The sequence below is a fragment of the Gavia stellata genome, chromosome 20, assembly GCF_030936135.1.
Source record: "Gavia stellata isolate bGavSte3 chromosome 20, bGavSte3.hap2, whole genome shotgun sequence".
In the NCBI taxonomy this organism is placed as follows: domain Eukaryota; kingdom Metazoa; phylum Chordata; class Aves; order Gaviiformes; family Gaviidae; genus Gavia; species Gavia stellata.
The window spans coordinates 14,677,060-14,697,650 of NC_082613.1; the positions used below are offsets into that span (position 1 = coordinate 14,677,060).

Here is a 20,591-nt window from a genome sequence, read left to right on the forward strand (position 1 = left end):
GAATCACATTTTATGAACCATCAGTAGCAGAATTTAATGGCAAGCTGTTTCACTTCATAATACAATTCACATTGTGAGGTATGACTTTTTCCATTATGAAACTATAAAAATATATTCCCAGAGTCTGAATCAATAATTTAAACTGATAATGAAAATAGAATCAGGTGTTATCTAGGAAGACCTGTCCCAGTACTGCAAGTTTTGAGTTAAAGGATTGACTGGGGCAACTCAGGAGGGAGTGTGAGCTCTTCTTGGAGTTTCTCTTCTCTCCACCTTTCTCTGAAGAGGTATCTTCATGGTCTTTTGCACTTTCCCCTTCACCATGGTTGGAAGCTCTTTTTAAAGTGAATTTCTTGTTTTTCTTCAGTGAGTAAAATTCCCGCAGCAAGTCTTCCACCTCCCACTGTTCTTCCTTACGCTTTCTACAGCAGTGCAGTGCAGCAGGGTCTATAGGGTGAGCTTCAGTGTTGAAGACGTATCCTCCGGCATTCAAGACGCATTCCCCGTATGGTGTAATCACCACATCGAAGACTGATCCATCATTGTGAATGAAGTTGTCTGGGTCAAACAGCAGGTACAAGTATTTTACTGTTTCAGCCAAAAAGAAGGATTCCATGCGATTATCCAGTCTGTGATCTCTCAAGTCTTTGATCTACAAGAGAAGAAATACAGTGGGTTACAGTTATATCGAATTCAAGAAGTTATGAACTTAGGGGGAAAAGTAAAACCAGCTTGCAATTCATCTCAGTTGAACAGCACAGTATGGCACCAATTCACCCTGTATTTTAAACAGGTGTATGCAAATACATCAACAAGGTTTTAGATGTTTTGAATTAGCATAGTCTAGTGATAAGGAACAGGAAACTAACAAATCAGGAGAAATGCACTTCCTACCTAGGCAAGAAGGAGAAGAGTAAGCTTCCTGTCATTTCCCCCACTAAAAAAAAAACAAACATAAAGCTCCTACCTGCTTCCCAAATCACAAGGCCTAATGCCCAATATTTATAAGGAGTTTTTTGTAAAACAGAGCTTGATAGTATGTTTGAAATCTATTAAATGATTTTAGAGAAGTCACTCACTGCAGTTCTCTTGTGTTTCATCAGATTTTCAAAGCATAGTGGAAAAGCAGAATCACACAAAAGCTAGGCAGAGAGCCTGCATACGAGTCTTCCTGCTTAGCTGGAACACCTAATAGCTACCAAGATACAGGAGAAGCTTCTGATGCTTTCCCATGTTTTGGGCTCTGGTGCAACAGCCAATGACAGAATTTAGCTCACTGTTCAGGCTGTGAGGGAAGTTACTACCAGAAACATGACCACCGGTTACAAGATCAGCTTTGCAGAGAAATGCCAGGGGTTTGTTTGAAAAAGAAGTCATGTTTCAACCAAAGTGACCACTTAATGACAAAACATCATTCATGAGAACACCTTCTAAAACCTGATTTTTAGCAGCCATTTAGACAACTTGGCAGTTGATTTAGCACTTACAGTTGCAAATCCACAGTCCACCTTGCTGATTTTCTCTATTGACTCCACTGCGTCTCTTCCCAGTTCTAAGAGCGTGGGATCTCTTGTAGCACGGTACAGATACATTGCACTCTCAATCAGCTCTGCAAAAAAACCCCAAGCATTTGAAAGCACAAAGGTTACCAAACCATGTACACAGGGAAGATGAGATATTCCTTGAACTAATTTAACAACACTACTTTAAGATGATCAGGTAAACAGCCTAGCTTGCCTTGTATTTTCTCTGGCTCAAAGCCCAGATACTTGCTTTTACTAAGGATATGCTACAAAGAAATTCACTCTAACCAGATTGCATCAACTCAGGTAAGAGTGAATAATGCTTCCCTCCCACATTCAGAGAGTGGGAGGGGAGCAAGAGAGAAAAGAATTAAAACTCAGTTGTCAAAGGAAGAAAAGAAACATGCTTCTAGGAAGGATTGCAAACAAGAATTTCAACCCCCAAAATATAGTTTTTAAACAATACTGTAAGCCTTTGAAACAGGGCTATCTAAAACACCATGAAAACAGGCGCTATGGAAATACCCTATATAGGCAACATGTGTTTACTTACTAAAGAAACAGGTCTGTTTGGATGCTATAACACATTTGAAAGTTAATGCTGATGAGTATTTTTGGTAGAAGGGTCCAATGTGGATGTCACCTGAACACTTAGATCAAAAGGAAATTAATTATTCTCATTTATAAAGTTTTACTGACCTAATAATCAGGTGTGATTTTTTTTTTTTTTTGGTCAGGGTTGTAAAAAAAGAGAAAAAGAGACAGATCATTTCACTGCAGTATCACAGACAAAATATAAACCCTCTTATATGTTGAGCTCTACTACTGCAACTAGAATTAGTTTATTTCAGGAACACAGCAGAACTAGAGTGGTCTATTCATACTCGCTTTCACTTCCTAAATTTGAAGCACACAGGGCAGTCACACGAACATTTTGTGTGACTTTAAAACATCCCATGTCAGACAGTCTAACACTTAAACATGTCAAATCCTAGACTGTGAACCCAATTCACTAACAGGCCCCCTTTATATAGTAACACTAGGGTTTGCTTCCTTTAAAAGGTAGCCCTGCCTTTGTGAATGGCAGAACGCAAAATCTGTAGCTTTGACTATGGAAATCCCTGGTAAAATGCATGCAGGAACTTAGTCAAAGCAAAACTGGGGAGGAACTTTTGGAGGGCAGGTGTTTCTAACATTTGATCTTACCACCAGAGAAAAAGCAGGAGTTTTTATTTTAGTTCCGATTTATTTCATTTCTGCTTACCAGGCCTGAGCGGATATCCTTCTCTCTTGTCCACCGTATAGCCCTGGGGAATATTGTAGAACTCAGGCAGCCCACCAAACTGCTTCCAGACAGTGTAATAGTTGAGGAAGGTTCGCATGGCATTATCTACATCCCCAATTAGGCTCTGAGAGAGAGGAAACAATTAGCAAAGCAACATCTGTGTGAAGAAGAAACCACAGGAATTGATGCAATAACACTCCTATAGTCAAAGCAAGAGATGGTGACAGAAATGGGTTGATCAGGAGGACTGAACAGTGCAATATTCAGCCATGATGCCTTAATAATAGGTAGGACTAAGGAGACAGGTGCTGTTTTTCTGTTGGATCACATTCTGCACGCCTAAATAATACGAAGTCTCTTTGATTTTTAGTTAATGGAAGGCTGGGTTTCTTCAGTCAACATTTCTTTTAGTCAATCTCAGCATCCAGTCTATTTCAGTGGGGATAACAAAGTCCCAGACCAAACCTAAGTAGTGATGAGAAAGCAAACCTCTCAAGGGGAAAGCATTCACACAAATAAAGCACTTAGAAGGTGGTAGAAAAAGAGGTGTGATTTTCTTTTGCCTTATGTTCCCATCTGGATTACGAGACCACTGTCAGTGGAGTTTGCTACAATAAAACTGCCCTCCCATCATGCTTAATGGGAGTCTTTTTTAATAGACCATAGATAAAGTCAACATCTGCTCTTCTGCAGGCTCAGGCTACTGCAGATTCCACCAGAGATGAATACAAACTTTTAAACCAGCACAGATGAGCATTATATTTGTGATTTTAATATTAAAGACAGATGACAAAATCGCCGTATGCTACTGGTATGACAGCTCTTACCTGTAGGCCTGGCCAGTAGGCCTCCAGGGACTGAAAAACAGGCATGGACACTGTTCCTTTGTACATCTGAACCCAGAGGTACCAGTCATCAAACTTTGTGTAATTTTTGATAGCTTTGTTGTATTCTATAAAGAAACACAGACGGGTAGGTAATCCAACAAAAAAATAAATCATTTTTTAAGAATGAGAGAAGCCCCTTTTTCACTTACGCCATGTCAAATGAATGACTTCACAGGATGCCCACTTTGGAAACTCTTTGTTATCACAGACTGTTCAAAAGTATTACAACAAAGGCTTCAGGAACAGTCTTGAATGCACCCTATTAGACTCTTCATCTTCTTCTTCCACAGTCCCACGTACAAAGTTTTTACAGGTGCAGTCAAGGAGGCATTCCTGGGACCCTTCACACAGAAAACAGACTGCTCACCTAGAAACATGGACATCAGCTCCTTGTCCTGCAGGAGAATGGCTCCTTTAACAAGGTATTCAAAGTAGGAGTCCACTCCAGCCCCAATGCCAGCATCTTGGGCCACCCACTTGGCAGTTATCACATCAATGTGGTTACCAACCTGGAAGAAGTGAGGGAGGAGGAAAAAGGGAGTTCAAATGGAAATAAAGCTTATCTACTAAACAATAATTAAAAAAAAAACCCACACCACCACCACACAAGAAACCCTTGACCTTTTTTCAGACCACCCATTTCACAGATTCACAATGTCCATTCCAACTAGCATTTTCTCCATTACAAGACACATTTAGCTGTACAAGCAGAGATGCGGATGCTGCAGGTGTTCAGGAACAACGTCAAACACGCGACTTCAGCCCAGTTATTAGCACAGTGGTTATTTATCTATTTCTATCTCCCCTGTGTTTATGCTTATTTACACTTCGAATTGCATCCACAAAACTATGCAAAAAGCAGGCCAGCAAATTCAAAGTCCATTCCTCACTCACCAGCCCAATATCTGAGCGATTTTTCCACAGTGCCTTCAAAGCCTTCCTGGCAACATCCTCGAACACTGGATCACCAGTAAGGTGGCTTAAAGTGGCAAATTCCACTATAAATGTACCAATTCCAGCAGTACAGGTAACTGGGGTCTCCCCAGGGTTTACTCCATGTAGCAAGTTCACTGTTCCATATGGCATCCCAGTTGGGGTCTGAAAAGCTGAAACATAATATTTTTGGTTCACGTGAGTGTTCACTGCTACGTTTGACAGACTGTGAAGCAAACATATGCCTCACATTCCACTGCACACAGGCAAGAAGCCGGACTGAAGCAATTGCAGTAACTGCAAAGAATTAAATTAGAAGTAGAGCGTGATCCTGGGAGGAGCACAGAGGGTACCCCAAGCTACACACAGTCCTGGGAAGGTCCTGCACAGATCTCTCCCACCTTGCCCAGAGCAGCAGACTGCACCCCTACTTTTTTTACAGCACAAGCAGGGTAGTCAAAATAGAACTAAGCACACTGGACAGCAAAGTGCTAACACTGAGCTTGTGATTACTCAGTGGTAGCCCAGGATGCACACAAGGAAACAATGCCATGCTATCAGGGCACACACCCCAGCAGCAGCCCACAAATGGGTAGATAAGGCTGCATTTTCTTGTCTTTACAAGCTGCTGCTTCACAGCCTTTATTAATTATTTAAATTAAATATATTTCCCCTCAAAAAGCAACAAACAAACTGATGTGCTGAGCGCACACAACACTTGGCATGCATATATACAACTGGTATCATGCACTTCCCAATGTTTTCCCCACAAGCTAAACACACTTTGAGCTCAGGGAAGGCAGGACTGTTTTATGAGTTTACACATCACGCAGCACCATCTTCATCAAACACACCAGGCACCTCAGGAACTACAGTGCAGCAACACAAACCAGACAAGTTCTCACCCGGCAGGAGTTTGCGAGCTGCTTCCTCCGCCATCCTGAGGAGAGGTCCAGAGCATGGCCAGCCCGCTTCTACTTCAACGCCAGCCTTCTTCGACAGCAAGTGAGCGGAGAGGAGACCACCCACCACTGGAAGATGCACAGTAAGAATCCCATTAAAGAACGTGGAGGAGGAATGAAATCTGAAACCAGTTCTATTTATTTGTATTTACCATGATGCAGAGGCAGTGTTTACGGAGAAGAAATGTGAGATGGCTCATCTTTAACAGCTTAATTCAGTATGCCACAAAAGAAGAGTGGTTGGTTTGTTTCTTCCTGCCTGTTTGCAATGGGTAGCAGATATGTATCTTCCATTATTTTAGAAGCATCAGATCCTACTTGCCCTTCTATACCTGTACTGCCCTGCAGACAATCAGAAAGCTAACAGTATAATGAACACGAACCTCTACGAAAGGAATTCTGTTTCATTTGTTCCAGACAGCTTAACGCTATGTTTGTGTAAAGTAATACAGCATACCTTCTTAAATTCCTTCAAGAAAAATGTCTAGGCCAGTGTCAAGAATTTCAGTGTGACTGACAGAGGCAGGGAGTTATTAGCCCTTTTCACAGGCTTGTCTACTGTCACATAACAAGCACAAACACAGAGAAATTACAGTGCTGCAAAAACTGGCTCACCAATACATAACAGAAGAAATAAAAAAAGCGTAACTAACAGTTTTGTTCCCTGCCAGTGCTTTTTAGCTGGACAGTACTGAAGCAGTTAGACGTCCACCCAGGTACAGGACTCCAAAGGCCTTTGTGATTTTCAAGAAAAAAGACAAGTTTCACTTTACGATGCTAAAGCAAGAAATTAACAATCTCTTCCAAAACAGTATGTAAAAAAGATGGTATACAATTTGTACTGTTTCACTGGAAAAGATGTTTATTCCAAAGCTTAAAACCTGGCACCAGAATACTGAAACTGCCACGTCTACTTCTGTTTGTGTTGAGGCAGGAAGCAGAAAGGTGATGTGCAAAGACAAAAAGGAAGTGACATTTGTTTGGGCTTTTTCTGCGTGTTTACGTGTCCTGTTACACTGCATTACAAATTCACTCTGACTGCTACCTCGCATTACCTCTGGGTACAGCTCAGAGACTCTGTACAGGAAAATAATCCAGCATAAACAGCACGGAAAAACCCACCTCACCTCGAATGTTAGTTTCAAAGACAGATGCATTGACATCAATATCAAAATCCACCCCTTCCTGCAGTACGTTGACGACTCGCTGGAACTCGGAAACATTTCCCAAAATCTGCAGGGGGAGTGGGACAACAGAGAACAAGGCTCAGAGTTCACAGGAAATCAGAGGCACAAATCAGTGTTAGGGGCTAATTCCAGTTTTGTTTTACTATCTCGTGAAATCAATAATTGCAAACCGTACTAAAAAAGCAACTGGCACTTTCATCTCATTTCAAAACACTTTCTTTGCACGTTTTAGGTCTTTATTCCAGAGTTAGAAGGGGTCAGGGGCAGGGAGCTCTGGCCACCTGCCTCCCAGGGCTGGAGCAAAACCTCCCCGGTCAATTAATAACTGACTTTCTGTCACCACCGCGCAAGAGCCAGGTGTGAAGGAGGAGGCTGGCAGCGGCCTTGAGCGGGCTGAAGGCCGGGCTGCAGCCGCGGGCACGCAGGGGCCGAGCCCCGGGGGTGGGGGGGGCAGCTCGTACTCACTAGCAGGGTGTCCAGGGCGTCGATCAGCGTGAGGGAGAAGCTGTGCGAGGAGAGAAGCGAGCTGAGGCCCGGCGGAGCGGGGCCGCCCAGCAGCGGGGCGCCCCGGGCCCGGCCCCGCGGCGGGCGGGGGCGATGCCCCGTCCCGGGGGTGGCCCCTACCTGCCCCAGGTGTCCTGCCCGTCGCACGTCAGCGGCCGGAGCTCGTCGTAGGGGAAGGCGCTCTCCAGGTAGTGCTCGTAGGCGTGATAGAACATGGCGCGCACCCGCTCCCTGAGGCACAAGCACAGCCCGCTCAGCCCCGGTCCGGCTCAGCCCCGGTCCGGCTCGGTCCCGCCGCCCGGCCCCGCCGCCCGGCCCCGCCCTCACCGGTAGGAAGCGACATCCAGCCCCCGGGCGGCCGCGCCGGTGCCTGCCGGCGGCACCGGGAGCCGCAGGACCCATAAGCACAGCAAGGAGCCGAGCGAGCGCAGCACAGCCATGGCCGCGCCCGCCGCCGCCTCACCGGCGCCCGCCGCGCCCCGGCCGCCAGCCAATGGGAGCGGCCGGGGTAGTCAGCGCATGCGCACACCGCCGGAAGTCCCGTGCCCTGCCCGTCTACTTCCGGGGCGCTGCGGGGAGGCTGCGGCAATGTCGGGGGCCGGGGGGTGGTTGGTGCCGCCTCAGGGGCGGCCGTGGGGCGCGGTGCTGCGTGCTCCTCCCGCCGCCCGGCCTTGTGGCGGCCGTGGGGCTCTTACTGCGGTAATTATCGCCAGGGAGTAACTGGGAGTAACTGCAGCTACCTCCCTGCAGAAGGGGGAGCTCCCTGCGTTACTTCACCGGAGGCCGTGACTCCCCCTCGCAGGGGCGGGCGGGGAAATGAGCCTCCTCGCAAGGCACTAGGGGAGCAGGCAGCACTGGGGGTGTAACTCTCAGACTTGAAAATAAATTTAACAACCACTGTCGCGTTTTTATAGTAATGACGTGTTCCCAGCGATGGTGCCAGCTGCCCGGGAAGGTGCTTGTCCCATATGGGAAGAGGAGATGGTTCCCGGTGCCGCTTCTGTGCAATTCCTGTCTGGAAGTGAGATTGGAAATGGCCCAGAATATTTGTGAAGTGGCTGGGAGTTTTCTGGCCTGTAAGCCTTCCTCCTGAGAATCTTCCTCATGCTCTTTCTCCCTCTGCTTCAAATCTAGCTTTCCATGAGGTTTGCGTGATGCATCAGGACCTGCTTCAGAGCAGCCGTTGTCCAAGCCCATGCGTGGAGCCTTGTGGTGGTGTCACCCTCCCACGCTGGAAGTGGGTTTCAAATCCTGGCGTGTTCGCCCACGTCAGAGCAGGGCTCGCAGCAGCCCAGTTCCCTGCAAGAGGAATGAGTCCTCTGGGGGTATCGGTGCTGTGGCTCACGTCAGAGAAGATTTCCGAGCCGGTACTCCCAGTGCGATTACGCTAATTTTGGCACCCTGCTGTTTAATCAGCAGGTTGCCTTTTCACATCAGAATGATTGGCAGAGCTCTCTCTACGCCTGCATCTTTAGGCTTCCATTGATCCACAGTAAATCCTTCCCTTTCTCCCCCATCTGTACCCACAGGTGACGAGGAGTAAGGTGGGACCCTGGCAGGGAGAGCAGAAACGAGAAGTGATAAGCTGGTCCTTTGCAGCGTGTAGAAATCAGAACTAAACTAGCTTGCTTGCAGGAGAGGAATGGGCACAAATAACCCAACGCTTCATCATCTCATGCTGGCGTTTAGGAGGGTTGGCTGTTGTTGATGTTCTTTAATAAAATAAAGCCACTTTACCCCAAGGCTCCTTGCCGGGGGCTGTCCCACTAGGTGTCGGTGCACGCTCATGTACCAGCGCGGCTGCCCACAGCTCTGCTCAGTGGCGGCAACAAAAAGCCATCAAGTAATTTCAGCGTATTGTTCATTTGCTGCAGCTGTAATTTAGGTTTCTAGGGCCATTTATCATAAAGCTGTCTGCTTTCTTATTCCATGGCTCAAGGCTGCTGGAGTATATCTCACTGCGTTCCTGGGAGAATCAAACTATCGGAGCTGATTTCACTAAAAGCTGTCACAGTACATTACTGGAGCGCATTTTATTAAAGTTCATTTTCCAGACTTAAATTTAACAGCGTTCTAGACCACTGTCATTTACCATCTACTGGAACAGTAATTTCTCTATCAAAGTCAGTTATTGAATTCTAAAAGTTGACTGAAGTATTTTTGAAACAGATACAGTATGTGAGTTGAAAGAAAAACTGGACAAGACTGAGGCAGAGCTGTGCAGTGTCTCTCCACCAGCTTCCGAGGGAGAGCTGGGAAGGTGGGAGCACACCGCCACCCTGGCCATGGAGGAGGCGGACCCCATGGAGGCAACATCACGGGCACTAATTGAAGTGTGGTAATTAGTTGCTGCGCCCCACTAAGCATTTGTAAAATATTTTCATGGAAAAAAAGGTAGCTAATATAGCAGAGTTGAGCTGACCATCGCAAAAGAGCTTTCTGTCTCTTGGCCTGCAAGGGCTGTGAATAGCAAAGACCAGAACAAGGATGAGCAGAGGAGAAGGGTGTAAACGGGACTGAATCGCTGCTCTAGAGCCTGACAGGCAAGAGACCAGTGGCTGGGAGAGCCAACTGGATCAAAACTGAGCTGGTTGTGAAAAAGCCACTTTTGGTGCAGTGCTCATCACCCTCTGTACCGTTTCTGAGAGTGCTTTAGGCAGCTGAGCACCCTGGGGAGACTTTGGGAGCCAGACGGGGCTGTCTCCTCCCAAGCATTTGCTGCTCTGCCTCCTGACATAGCCGCAGGTTTATTGCAAGCCCCGCTGAAGCAAGGTGACTTTGTTGTCGCCGCCATAAGCCCCACCACAGAGGGGCTGAGAAAGCTGGCTGTCGAGAGCGGGGTGGGAGCAGGTGCCGTTGCCGGAGGGGAGCGTGCCGTGCCGTGGCTCAGGGTGTCAGACAGCCTGGACTGCTGCTGCCGCTCGGTCCCTGCACGGAGGATAAACAGCGGCGTCCAGGTGGTGGTGCGGCAATTACCTGTGTGTTTGTTAATAAATACAAATACAGCTGGTGGGACGGAAATTATTTGGGGGAAAGGGTGGTTTTCACTGTGGCTGTAGCATATACTAGAGGAATATTAATGTGGTGTGCTCGTAATATCATACAAGTTACATGGGCTTTGCCGCAATAAATCAAAGATGCGGGGAGCGGTGCTTTCAAATGGACAGAGCATGTTACTAAAATATTTAGGCCGCGTCAGAGTTAAGTGCTTCCTCAGATGCTTCGCTCCAGTTCGTCAGGCTTTCTGTCTTTAGGCCACTGGAAAAATAATATGAAGTTTCATTTGGATGTGGGGGAGGCTGTAATTATAGGGGCGTTTAACACTTTGGTTTATGACATCTCTAGGCTGAGGATTTGTTTACTACTTGCTATTACCATAAGTGGTGCTGTTGCCCTGCTTGCAATTTTGATGCCCATTAAGATGGAAACTGTATGTAAATCAGGATTGCCCATTAATTTATAATTCATGGTGGAATGTAGGAGTTTGTCTGTTATGAGAGGAACCGTAAACAGGAGTTTTATGAACACTGAAAACTGTTGCTAAGGTGGTTCTGTTGAAATAATTTTCCTTTGCAGATGAACATCAATTCTTAATTTTAGTAGCACGCATAGCAGGATGGAAACGATGATTGATTTTTCTCCAAGTGCTGTGGGCTGCTGCAGTCGAGATTTCACTATAAAAGACTAGACATTTCCAGTTGCTTTTTGTTAAGTTCAGAATTGATTTTATTTGTTTTGCACCTGACTAACATAACAAAAGACAAAAGAAATACAGCCAAATATAAGACACAGAAAACCGACGGGCTACCTGGTTTCTGGCCTTCCTTTTGGTGCCATGGTATTAAGCCATGCCGCAATTTAAAAAAGAAAGAGCTGGACTCACAGCTGCCTAGCTGTGACTGGCGAGGTGTCCCAGTGCTGCATAGCCCTGCTCTCCCAGGCTGGCAGTATGAACAGGTATGTCCCACCAAGATGGCACTCAGCAAGCAGAAACTACAGCAAAAGATGAGAAAGGGAGAGCTGATGTGGCATCACTCCACCGCGCAGCTTCCCCGGCCTCAGCTGGTTCTCTTTAAACCCCTTCTTGCTTTTTCTTTCACTAACTAACTTAACTAACTAACGTAGTTGCAGAAACTGTTGGTAGGCAGCAACCAGAGAGTTAATGCAGTGGGGGCTCCCGTTCACAGAATCACAGAATGATGGGGTTGGACGGGACCCCTGGAGCTCATCTAGTCCAACCCCCCCCAAAGCAGGGTCACCTGGAGCAGGTTGCACAGGAATGCGTCCAGGCGAGTTTTGAATATCTCCAGAGAAGGAGACTCCACAGCCTCTCCGGGCAGCCCGTTCCACTGCTCTGCCACCCTCAAAGGAAAGCAGTTCCTCCTCATGTTTAGGTGGAACTTCCTATGACCGGGTTTGTGTCTGTTACCTCTCGTCCTGTCACTGGGCACCGCTGAAAAAAGACTGGCCCCATCCTCCTGGCACCCACCCCTTGAGTATTTAATAAGTATTAATAAGATCCCTCCTCAGTCTTCTCTTCTCCAGACCAAAAAGACCCGAGTCCGTCAGCCCGTCCTCATAAGAAAGATGTTCCAGTCCCCTAATTATCTTTGTAGCCCTTTGCTGTACCCCCCCCAGCAGTTCCCTGTCCTTCTCGAACCGGGGAGCCCAGAACTGGACACAGTCCTCCAGACGTGGCCTCACCAGGGCAGAGTAGAGGGGGAGGATAACTTCCCTCGCCCTGCTCGCACACTCTTCTTGATGCACCCCAGGATGCCGTTGGCCTTCTTGGCCCCAAGGGCACATTGCTGGCTCATGGCCATCCTGTGGTCCCCCAGGACTCCCGGGTCCCTTTCCACAGAGCTGCTCTCCAGCAGGTCAGCCAAACAGGTCTCTTCCGAACAGGGTCATGCAGAAGCTGTTTGCACTGTGTTCACAATGAATTGTGGCTTTATATAGAGTTTGAATATTTTATGCAAGTCTGGCTTGCTGTTGGGATTTTGACAAGTGAGAAAGCAAGAATAAAACCAAGTTAGCATCAGTGTGCCTTGGTTTTTAGTATGGAGATTTATGGCACCCACGTTACACAGCATCAATAAAGTCCAAAGCTGCCACGCTTGTGTGAATGAGGTTTCATTTTCTTTATCCAAGCCAGGATTTTCCCATAGGGATTGTGGCTTCGATATTCTTTTACCAGGAAGATTTAGAGGTGTTTGGATGATTGGTGTCTGTAGAATACAGATAGGGAAACAGGGGAGAGGCACCATTTCCCTTTTACATAAATTCGTCATGTCCCCAACAGCCAAGGAGCTCAGCCTTGGGGTGCGGGCAGGGGAGAGGTGTGGGTCTGTCTGCCGTCAGCTCCTTACGCCACGAGAGTCAGGGATGTCTGCAGAGGGGCTGCCTTCTGCATCTTTTATCTTTCTTGGAGGTCTTGCAAATGTAGGGGAAAAAAATGGGACAAGAAGCGTTATTCAGCATTATGCATGGTGGGAGAGGGGTTGGAATTTTGGTTATCAGCTCCAGCGCAGCCAGGATTTTGACATCGAAGTTCAAAAAACTGGTAGGTCTGGGAGAATCCCCTGCCTTTCGTATTTTCACGGCAAACGTGGTAAGAAGGGCTGTTTACAGCTGGAGAGAAGCAATGAGTAAACCCTCCTGTGGCTCTCTGGAAACACAGAGAGATGGCAGAGACATTTTATTCCCTAGTTTATGACCGTGTAAAACAAATTCACTGAAACTTGTCACTGAACAAGGATGTCCTGCTGTTAGGTAAAGGCCAGAACAGAGGTGAGTTTGTTTCTCAAAGCAGGAGACAAGGACTGTGTGCAGGAGCGTGTAACTCTGCACTGGTAACCGCTGCCAAAGGGAGTGCGGGCCAGAGGGAGGCGGGTTTGGAGCTGCTGTGGGCATTTCCCTTCTATCTGGGAAAAGGGAATTTTGTCCAGATGTTTAGGGGGGGACATGGGAGGGAGGGGGACGCCACCAGCAGCCACGCTGGACAGTCTGGGCTCGGGCTGGGGCTTGCACAGGAGCCTGAGTGGCAGAGCGCAGCCTGCTCCCGGCTGACACCTTTCTGCGGTGCAGCATGAGCCGGGCGGAGACACAGAATAGATCTGGAGGAGTCACTTCTCTCCAGCATTCATCTCCTTTTTGCCTTTTTATTTTTGCTTTCAATCTAAAATTACTTTATTGCTGCTACACAAAGTATGTCATATATATACCATACATTAAGGCCAGTCATATACGCATGTCATATATATGACATGTATTAAGGCCAGTCGGGTGACAACCCTGACGGCTACCTTCTGTCCCTAGACTTAGTTTTTGAATGGCGTAAATAGTAAGCTCCTCCCTGGTAGTGTTTCAGTCTGCTTGGGGCATTAATCTGGCAAACTATGAAAGACATTGTTCTCTGTAAAAATTACTTTGATATTTAGTAATTGCCAATTTTGTGACATAGAAATTACTGTGAAAACAGCACAATCAGTCTCTGTAAATGGTCATCAACAGAAGCAACCACCCTGCGGTGCGTGGGAAGGGGATGGTTTGCGGTGGGAAGCCAGAGCAGAGGGAAGCTCCGTCCCTGCTGGAATCTGTAGGGTTTGGTCACTGGTTTCAGTGACAGCTCCCGTGGGGATGCCTGCTCGGCAGGGCTGGCTCACAGGAGCTCTGCAGAAGAGCCAGAGCCACCTGAAGAGCTCCGGTGCCTGGTCCTGGCAGGATTTGTGTGAGACCCATGTGCTGGCCACACCTCGCTCCTCCCTGCAAGGGGAGTGATGATCTGGGCAACTAAATACAGCCCAAAAGCAGCTCAGGCTCCGTTACCTCTCCATCTTTCAGGGATCCCATCAATTGGCTGGGAGAGAAATCCCAGCTGGGTTTTCTGGAATAAATACCTGCTTTTTTTTTTCGATGTTCTTGGCACTCAGTGCCTTCAAAACTCACATCCCCCTTTCTGCACTCACACACTGAAGAGAGTAACCTCCTCCTTGTGAGGTCCTGGCTTCCTTTCCTGGGGATCTACCATAATGGCATTTTCAGTGTCTCATCCATATGTGATGAGAAGGATTCAAGCAGCAAGCTGATTTCGTTAAAAGCTCGCTCCTTCCTGCTAGGCAGAGGCCTCTGAAGAAGAGGTGAGTTCATTAGCAAAGCTGGAAGGAAATCTTTGCTTGCCGACAGGCTGGACGGGACCCTCCTGGAGAGCGGGTGAGATGTGCATTGCAGGAACCCCCTCTAGCATGACAGAGCCTGCAAAGCAGCACGGCATGGGGACTTACCTGTCAACATGTTGGCCCGTTTGCAGGGCTGGCCCATGCCTTGAAAGCGAACACAGGGGATGTGAAAACAAAAGACAAAGGTCCTTGAATTAATCTTGGCTTCGTTATTCCAGTGGCAGTCTGTACGAGATGCGTGCTGGCCATGGTATGGAAAACTGGTCTCAATGGGGGCTGTCATCCCTGTGCATATATAGCTGTCACCCACGGCGGGGTTTGGCCTGATCTTTTGTGGGCTGCTCTGGTGGCCTCGTCACCATGCTGCAGCCCCACTCTGCAGGTAAGGAGATGGGGGGTCCTGACCCCATCCTTCCCGACGCTCGTTCCAACAGAGCCATTTTCCCTTCCTGCAGTGTGGAAGGAGATGGAGGGGACCTCCCTCCTCTCCTCTCCACATCCCACTCACCAGGCTCCCACTGCGACTACGATGGCCGGATGGTTATGGGTCTTGCAGCGGGACACCCACCTTGACGCCCAGCTGCTGTATGCAGCAGACTGGGGTCTCCCTTGGTGCACTCATGGCTGCAGCAGGACGTTGTGGTAGCGATCAGCTTCCTGCCAAGCTTCAGCCTTCATCCTCCATCCACAGGTTTACCCATTAAGCCATGCCTGTTCCATTGCTCCTGCCCCAGACAGGAAAGGGAGAGGGACATGTCCAGGCTGGGTTCCCTTAGTGCTTCTGGTCCTGCTCATATTGCATCTCTTGGCCTTTCTGTGCAACCCCGAAGGCTCAGGAATTGCAATGTGTTTATAAGCATCTGAGATTCTTGGAGACCCACAGATTCAAGGAATGGGTCTTTACGGAGGAAAGAAACCCAATGCCAAAACTTGCTCAAAGGTCTCCAGTAAGGGAGGGCTGCGGCTGCCTGCTCTCCCGGGCTTGGTGTGGGGCAGCGCTGTGCTATGCCAGCTGGAGGGTGCTCCCGTACACCCCCAGTGACTAAAGGAGAGCCCCGGGGGGGCAGTGGTGAACTGTGGGTGGCAGTGAGCTGGCAGGGGGTGGCATCCCCCATCCCAGCACCCTGCGGCATCTGGGCGCTGCTTCCACATCCACGGGCTGTCACCTGAAGGACTTTCCCGAGGCCTCGGCTGTGCAGCTCCCAGCAGGACCATAGGGACATTTTGACGTCCCCTTTTGCTGCCTGGCAAAGCCATGGACAAGGATAGCTTTCGATGGGGAGAACCAGCCCAGAACTGGCCACTTCTGTGGCAGCCTGGACAGAGGTGGCAGCCAGAAAGCGAGGTGCTGGCGATGATATTTGTGTTGAAACTTCTCTGGCAAACATTTGGTGGTTTGTAGAAAACTGAAAGAATGAAAAGTTTGCTTTAAAAACAAAACTTTCAGTTTTCAGTTGTCAGTTTGGGATTATTGATAAAAATCAAGCATGTTTTCACTGGCAGTGACTTTTCAGAGCAGGGTTTGGTGGCTAACCACCCACTCCCTCCGCAGTCAACCAGAACTGTTTCGAAAGCAGTTTTGCACCCCTGAGTCCCTGGTCTGTGTCCCCAGAGAGCTCCTGCCCCTCTGGACAGTGCTGTGAGACACAGCCCTGCCACCGTGACAGCATCACAGATGTTCATCCTTGTCTGGCACGGGAAGGGATGCCACGCCTTTCCGTTTGTCGCTGCTCTGGACCTCTTCAGTGGTGGGGCTGTCCAGCTGGTTCCCCAATAACCCACCCCTCTGGGTTCCCAAAGCTTCACATCTTATTTCGTTCCTCAGCTTCTCTTCTGTTCTGCTGCTCCTTTCAGTCAAGAAAGGGCATGGAGCTTCCCACTGGAGTCCCTACAGCAGCACTTGGGAAAACACCTTGCTGTCCAAACTGCCCCATTGCTCCCTGTGTCCTTCTGCTGTCAGCTTCCCAAGGGTCCTGGAGCCCTGGGAACATGGGAGCCCCTGGGAGGGCTACTGCTTTTGCTGGGCCCTTGTGATGCTCTGGTCTTCTCTTCTCCCAGGGAGAAGCCTGTTCTGGTGCTGGCTGTAGGCAGATGAATGACCACAGTGCTGCAGAGAAGTCAGGCAGCTGACAAAGCTGCCAACATGGAAATTTTTTTTAAAGGAATCTGTGTGCCTTTTTTGTTAACAATTATGTGACTGGTCAAATAGCGTCTGTGTTACGGAAGGACAGTTTTCATGGCAGTTCTGCCACTCCTATCGGAATCCTCAAATGTCAGTGGGCTGGAGGGCTCCTTCCTCCCTTATTTGAAGATAATATTTATTTCTCCTCTGTTAATGTATTTTAGAGCCTGCTAGAGAGCCTCGAGGACAAGTGCTGGCTCTGCTTTCATGTCAGACAAAATGCATGTATTGAGTCATTCTTCACCCCTCCAGCTGTGAAGCTTCTTTGAGGCAGTGAGGTGACACAGTAGCAATGGACTCCAAAAGGACAGGTTTCCAGATGGGAAGATGACAGGCTGGCACTGCAAAACTCCCTGCAATGACCTTTCCAGCTCCACCAAAACAGAAACAGGTTCCCAGAAGACATCAGCGTGGCAGGAGATCTCTTGAGGTCCAGAGGTGGTTGTCCACTTTGAGAGTGATTGAGCAGAGGACAAAACCATCACCTGCCTCTGAGCTTCTCATCCTTGCTGAACCCAACCGTTTGGTTTAGTGGTGTACAAAGCAGAAACCAGCAGTGGTACCAAGGGACACCCCAGCTGCTCGTCCTTCGTGGCATGGTTATCTGCAGCTCAGAGCGGACAGAGGATGCCGTGGTCGGTCAGTACACAGGACCTTTCCTTGGACCCTTCCTATGGTGTTTTGAGGGTGCAATGTATTTATAACTGATCAGTCATTGCCTTCGTGAGTCCCCCTTTCAGCCTGCGTCGCATCCACTTTTCAGTGTCAAACGTATCAGTGCTGTGGCTTGTGCATCTCAAGTTTTCAGTTGTGATTTCTCAAAAATTGGATGAGTACCAACAAACAAATAACGACAACAAGGCACCACCCTACCACAAAAATACACTGCAATTTTGGGACCAGGTTTGATAGGATTCTGCCAACGGATCTGAGTTGAGTTTTGCTCATTGTGAGACCTAGTTGTTGGGGCTCGTTTCCTGTCTTTTCCCCTTTCTTGTTTTTTTGTGGTGTAACAAAACTCTGTGGAGCTTAACATTAGAAATGGGTTAGGACTTTACTGAACTGTGCATGGATGTTTTAAAGGCATTTTGGAGAACATCTTCTTGTATCATTCACTCAAAAAATGTAACGAATCAAGTAAAACGTAGTTAAAATTCAGATGACTAAGCTTATCTAGATCTTAATTTAACAAGTCTTTGTGGGTAATACCTTATACCAACACGTACTTTCTGAATTTGTATACATGTATACAGGTGAAAGAGCTGCTTTCATAGCTGGAAGGGGAAAATATGACCTTTCTGAAATTCTGAAACTTCCCCCTGCTCTCTGAAAATAGAAAAAAATCCAATGAAAAACACTCTGAGAGATTTCTTTTGCAGATTAGGGAGGGATCTTTTAACCTACAGTCAAGGAAAGCTCAAACTGTGTTCTGCAAGATGCCTCAGTAGTCCTTACAGCAGATGATAAATGATCCCTGTATTAGGTTTGAGGGCACAGGAGGACTCTGCAGCCAGGAGATGGGCTGCAAAATTATGAGGTTTTAAAACTTTTCAGCTCCTTCTGTTTGCCTCCTTGTTTCAGAATCTTAAAGGGTCGAAGACCTTTTCAAACTTCCTCTTGCTACCTTCAGTGTTAGAAACATAACATTTTTCTTACTGACAGCTGAGATTTTTAACTGAACCGCATGGCTTCAGGTTGAGATTTTAGGAAACAAAGCAAATCTCCTGGGAGCTGCTGGTGCTTGGCCAAAGCAGTGGAAATTCGGGATACATCACACCCCCAGGACCTGATCCTTCTCCAGGCACTGCCGTGTGCGGCGCTTGGCTCTTTTTGAGATTTTGGGTAAGTTTGGTTGTGGTTGGGCTGACATCCAAGCATCGTTGGCATGAGCGCCCGTGCTGCCTGCACTGCCTGCATGCCAGTTGGGGCTTGCGGGGGGGATGTGGAGCAGCATTGCAGCCAGGGAGCACCAGCCAAGCGGTGCAGCAGTCCAGCCTGGGGTCCCACTGCATCCATGCGGCTGGGCACCCCACAGGGGCTGGAATCATGACTCTCTGGGGGTCGGCTGGTGTCACCCAAACTGCCCAGCTTGCCCCAGGAGCACCCTGTGGCTCTCTAGCCGTGCCGCTGCCAGAGCCGCTGCGGGTGCTGTGGAGGTGAACCGGCCAGCTCATCTCATAACTACTGTCATCGCAGCGCGGCGTTGGGAAATGAAGCGGCACAGTGATAGAGATCAGAGGTGCTTGTGCTCCATGCTGCGCACCGCGAGAAGTGGGTGAGGAGCGGTTACTCAGCTCTTCAGCACCGGTTGCGATTACAAACACGTTCCTGCTATGGGCTGCGGTGGAAACGTGCCTTTCTGACATTTCTCATGAGAAGCAAGACTTGCCCCTTCCAGCCCTCGGCACGGCCAGTAGCCAGGCCAGGACAGCACCGGGGCTGCGGCTACAGCTCTCCCCTTCACACCTGTGCTGTCTCCTGCCTCCTTCCAGACCCACCTGGGAGCAGATGGTCCTGGCGTGGTCCTTCCCCACATCCCCTTGCTCCTGTTCAGCCCGTGCTGCAGTGAGGGTCTCCCTGCCTCTCCACTCACCACTCTCCATTTGAATAACTAGAAGGGGTAAATGCTCATTGACTGGAGCAGCCAGCTCAAACTTGGTCATCAGCTGCCTTACTGAGAGCCCCTAAGCACTGCTGATTTTGTTTCATCTCTGATTTTAACCAGCTGTTCTTCCCAGACCAGAGAAACCTTTTTCAACCCAAATCTCAGAAAACCTAGCACATTGCAGGGAAAAATTCCAGTTCTGACAAATCCACACTTTCCAAAGTAGAGTAATGTTGCCAAATACTCCAAAATAGAGTAATTAGGTAATTATCATTTGGTTCCACCTGGCCTGGTCTTACTAAAATAGAAAGTCCTGATTTTGCATGTTTCCCCCATTAGGAGCATGGCTGCTGTCAGGCTCCTCCAACCTCAGTTTGCTGCTGTGTCCGGCTGTGCCACCGTCTCTGGATGGCGTTGCAGGGGCTGATGCCATGACCTGCTGCAGAGCTGAGCTTTGTTTTTAACTGTACAATCAACCACACTTCTTTTCCTGCTTAAACAGGACTTATGCACAGGTGGAATTAGCTAGCGAGGTACATTCAATTGGAGGACATGCCGTAAAACATTACAGTCAAAAGAGGAGAGAAGGAGTGAGGGAAGAAGAAAGGGATTTTTTGTTTGCGGTGAAGCACCTCTTCGTTCATATGGACTTGAGCTGAAACGAGTCCATAAGGTCTTCATGGCTGCAGAGACTTGCTCTTGTTGCTCATTTCCAAGCCTTGCTATGGCCCATGAGAGCTCTTCTCCTGCAAGGACAGAGGTGTTTTGGGACCATTGACCCTTGTAGCACCTGGAGGCACAGCTGGAAGGGCCGGCAAGAGCCCCTCGCCATTTTCATGAGCAAAAGAAGAGTTGGGTTGGTTGGGCATGGCCGAGCATCTGCCCTGCTCTGCTCCTGTGCAGACATGGGGGCTGTGGCAGGACACTCTATGGCCCGTGGTAGGCAGAGGACAGGGCAAGGGTTCCCTTGGCCAAGGACACTGCCAGCCCATGAACAAGCCTTATGCTTTCACTGTGCCCATCCGTAGCCACAGGGTGTGATGGGATGGCTGCCGAGGGGCAGAGGTGTTCATTCTGCCACGTTGGTACCAAAGGGTGGGATTTCCTTTCGGTTTCTATGGGTTTCCACTGGTAACCACAAGCAGGTCACTCTGCTGTCATTGAGAGAGGTGTTGGTTATGTAGAAGAAAGGTTTTGGAGCACTTGCCTCTGGCTTGCGATGCCAGGGAGAGCTCCCTGGCACCTGCCTGTGGTTTTTAGCAGCCACTCCTTTCCCACCTCAGGGTCAGGGAGAGATGCACAGCCAGTGTAGGACACAGGGACACTGTATCTGCATGTCTCCTGG

The 20,591-nt window shown here is 48.5% G+C and overlaps 1 protein-coding gene across 1 annotated transcript; it reads right to left on the reverse strand.

Annotated features, from left to right (window-relative positions):
* Positions 1 to 7,721, reverse strand: EDEM2 (ER degradation enhancing alpha-mannosidase like protein 2). The gene is made up of 11 exons (XM_059827227.1): positions 7,609 to 7,721; positions 7,402 to 7,512; positions 7,243 to 7,282; positions 6,718 to 6,823; positions 5,534 to 5,659; positions 4,590 to 4,801; positions 4,063 to 4,204; positions 3,636 to 3,760; positions 2,788 to 2,932; positions 1,488 to 1,609; positions 1 to 652 (listed from the first exon to the last, which is right to left on the reverse strand). Exons 1-11 carry the CDS (start codon positions 7,719 to 7,721, stop codon positions 161 to 163), a joined length of 1,734 nt encoding a protein of 577 aa, XP_059683210.1. The 3' UTR covers positions 1 to 160.
* Between the last annotated feature and the right edge of the window lie 12,870 nt (positions 7,722 to 20,591).

Bases quoted from the DNA above. Each gene is read 5' to 3' on its own strand.
- EDEM2 (XM_059827227.1), bottom strand. From the start codon at position 7,721: ATGGCTGTGCTGCGCTCGCTCGGCTCCTTGCTGTGCTTATGGGTCCTG. The intron at 2,933-3,635 runs GTAAGAGCTGTC...CCTCTCTCTCAG, and splicing joins CCTACTGGCCAGGCCTACAG to AGCCTAATTGGGGATGTAGA. The intron at 653-1,487 runs GTAAGTGCTAAA...CTTCTCTTGTAG, and splicing joins TGGACTGTGGATTTGCAACT to ATCAAAGACTTGAGAGATCA.